Raw genomic sequence first — 2,336 nt, 5'->3', positions numbered from 1 at the left:
GTATACGACAGCGTGTTCCAGTTCCTGCCAATATCCAGCAACTTGGCACAGCCATTGAAGAGGAGTGGACCAACATTCCACAGGCCACAATCAACAACCTGATCAACTCTATGCGAAGGAGATGTGTTGCACTGCGTGAGGCAAATGGTGGTCACACCAGATACTGACTGGTTTTCTGACCCCCCCCAGATCCCCCCAATAAAGCAAAACTGCACATTTCAGAGTGACATTTTATTGTGGCCAGCCTAAGGCACACCTGTGCAATATTCATGCTGTCTAATCAGCATCTTGATATGCCACACCTGTGAGGTGGGATGGATTATCTCGGCAAAGGAGAAGTGCTCACTAACACAGATTTAGACAGATTTGTGAACAGTATTTGTGAGAAATGGTCTTTTGTGTGTGTAGAAAATGTTTTAGATCTTTGAGTTCAGCTCATGAAAAATAACAAAAACAAAAGTGTTGCGTTTATATTTTTGTTCAGTGTAATAAAAATTAAATTATGAATATTATATTCCATTTCTGCCAACATAGACCGCTAAATCCTAAACACTGGACCTTTAATCACTGAGTTAAATTTAATGGAAAGGAGAGAAAGAGGGCTGAGAACCTGAACACCTAACTTCCCCACTCATGTTGTCACAGTAACAAATAGCATCTTTGAGAGTGAAACTGTGAATAACATCAGTGGTATTGAAAACATGAGACCAAAGTGTCAGTATTGTTTTACACTGATAGGATAAATGGGTGGATGTTTGGTCAGCGTGTCAACAAGAAGAACAAAACTCATCAACATCAGTTGTTGCTTTTGGTTTTTCCCGTCACATGACCTCCTGTTGTTTTGGTCAGCAGCCTGCGTCCTCTATGTGCTCACTGTAAATAGTGTTTTGTCGACCTGTTCTCCGCGGCTCTGTTTTGTCTCTGACTGCTGCACTGGGACCAGAGTTCTCTCAAACTGTCACACTCACACTTTAATATCTAATTTACTGCTGATTTGACTTGAATCCTGTCGTTAATGTCACCAGGGGAACCACGGCAGAGTCTGATGTGAGTAACTTGTGCTGTGTGTCCACAGAGAGGAGCCACTCTGAGAAGCACTTGTCACTGCGGAGGAGCCCGTCGCCCCAGAAAGGCTCCCCCCTGCCGTCGCCCCAGGTGGTATTCCTCAAGGACATCGTCTGCTACCTGTCCCTGCTGGAGAGGGGGACGCCGGAGGACAAGCTGGAGTGTGAGTGATGGGGACGGGGTGACATGGGCGGAGGGAGTGGGAGCAGCTGTCATGTGCAATATGTGTGTATATGTGCTCTCATGTCAGCTCAGGGTGACAGCCAGAGTAATAAGGCTGTTCCCTGCCTCCCCAGGGCCGCAGATACGGTGCTTACACCTCCCACACAGGGCAGGTCATTGACATGCTTAAGCCCTGCTGTGCCCAATTGACTTCTTTAGTGTCGAAGGCTATATTGGAGCGCACTGACAAGGCTAATCTCTGCTAACTGGTCCCCATGCTTCAGTACAGAAGTAGCACGCTCCACTTCTTTAACCCTGTGGCCATCTGGAGAGAGTCCAGGAACAAATGTTACAGCTTCACAGAGCTACTAATTATCTGACGCTATCTGAGTCACCATGGGATCTCTGCTCTCTCCTTTCCCTCTAGTCATGTTCCGGCTCTACGACACAGACGGCAACGGGGTTCTGGACAGCTCGGTGAGTGTCTCTCCTGGCTTTTGTATCTCCCTCTCTTCCCTTTCTCTGTCTCTCCCCCTCCTCCTCCTCCTCCTCCTCCTCCTCTCTTCATCTTCCTCTCTGCGTCTGGTCTCAGTGTTTGCCCTTTGCACGCAGCAGCTCTAAGAATAGACACTCAGTGACAGCAGTTGTGTTTACATGAGATCATTTGTAGATGGTTCTGTTCACTTTAGTACCAGCCATGTGCCAAGGAGATCACATAAACACACGTGAACATGTTAGAGATGCAGAGATACAGCACACACACACACACACACACACACACACACACACACACACACACACACACACTGAGGTACTTTTTGCTGAACATTTCTGATGCCTGTCCTCCATCTTTGAAATGAATGAGATATTATGTTATATGTTATGTTATATGAGCAGAAGATGAAGCTGGGACCTCTGTGTAGTCTTTTTGTGTCTCTTTATAGTTGTTTGTGTCTCTTTGTAGTTGTTTTGTCTCTTTGTAGTTTGTGTCTCTTTGTAGTTGTTTTATGTCTCTTTGTAGTTTGTGTCTCTTTGTAGTGGTTTTATGTCTCTTTGTAGTTTGTTTGTGTCTCTTTGTGGTTGTTTTTGTCTCTTTGTAGTTTGTTTGT

The 2,336-nt window shown here is 45.6% G+C and overlaps 1 protein-coding gene across 1 annotated transcript in view; it reads left to right on the top strand.

Annotated features, from left to right (window-relative positions):
- The window catches only part of LOC126393333 (diacylglycerol kinase beta), a 145,103-nt gene that overhangs the window by 32,647 nt on the left and 110,120 nt on the right, over positions 1–2,336 (top strand). Inside the window, exons 5-6 of the mRNA XM_050049440.1 lie at positions 1,076–1,228; positions 1,655–1,704. Coding sequence (XP_049905397.1) covers positions 1,076–1,228; positions 1,655–1,704 — 203 coding nt within the window. The remainder of the gene's footprint in view (positions 1–1,075; positions 1,229–1,654; positions 1,705–2,336) is intronic.

The sequence above is a fragment of the Epinephelus moara genome, chromosome 7, assembly GCF_006386435.1.
Source record: "Epinephelus moara isolate mb chromosome 7, YSFRI_EMoa_1.0, whole genome shotgun sequence".
Lineage (NCBI taxonomy): Eukaryota > Metazoa > Chordata > Actinopteri > Perciformes > Serranidae > Epinephelus > Epinephelus moara.
The sequence above is the reverse complement of the archived record's forward strand: the minus strand, read 5'-3'. Positions and strand labels throughout refer to the sequence as shown.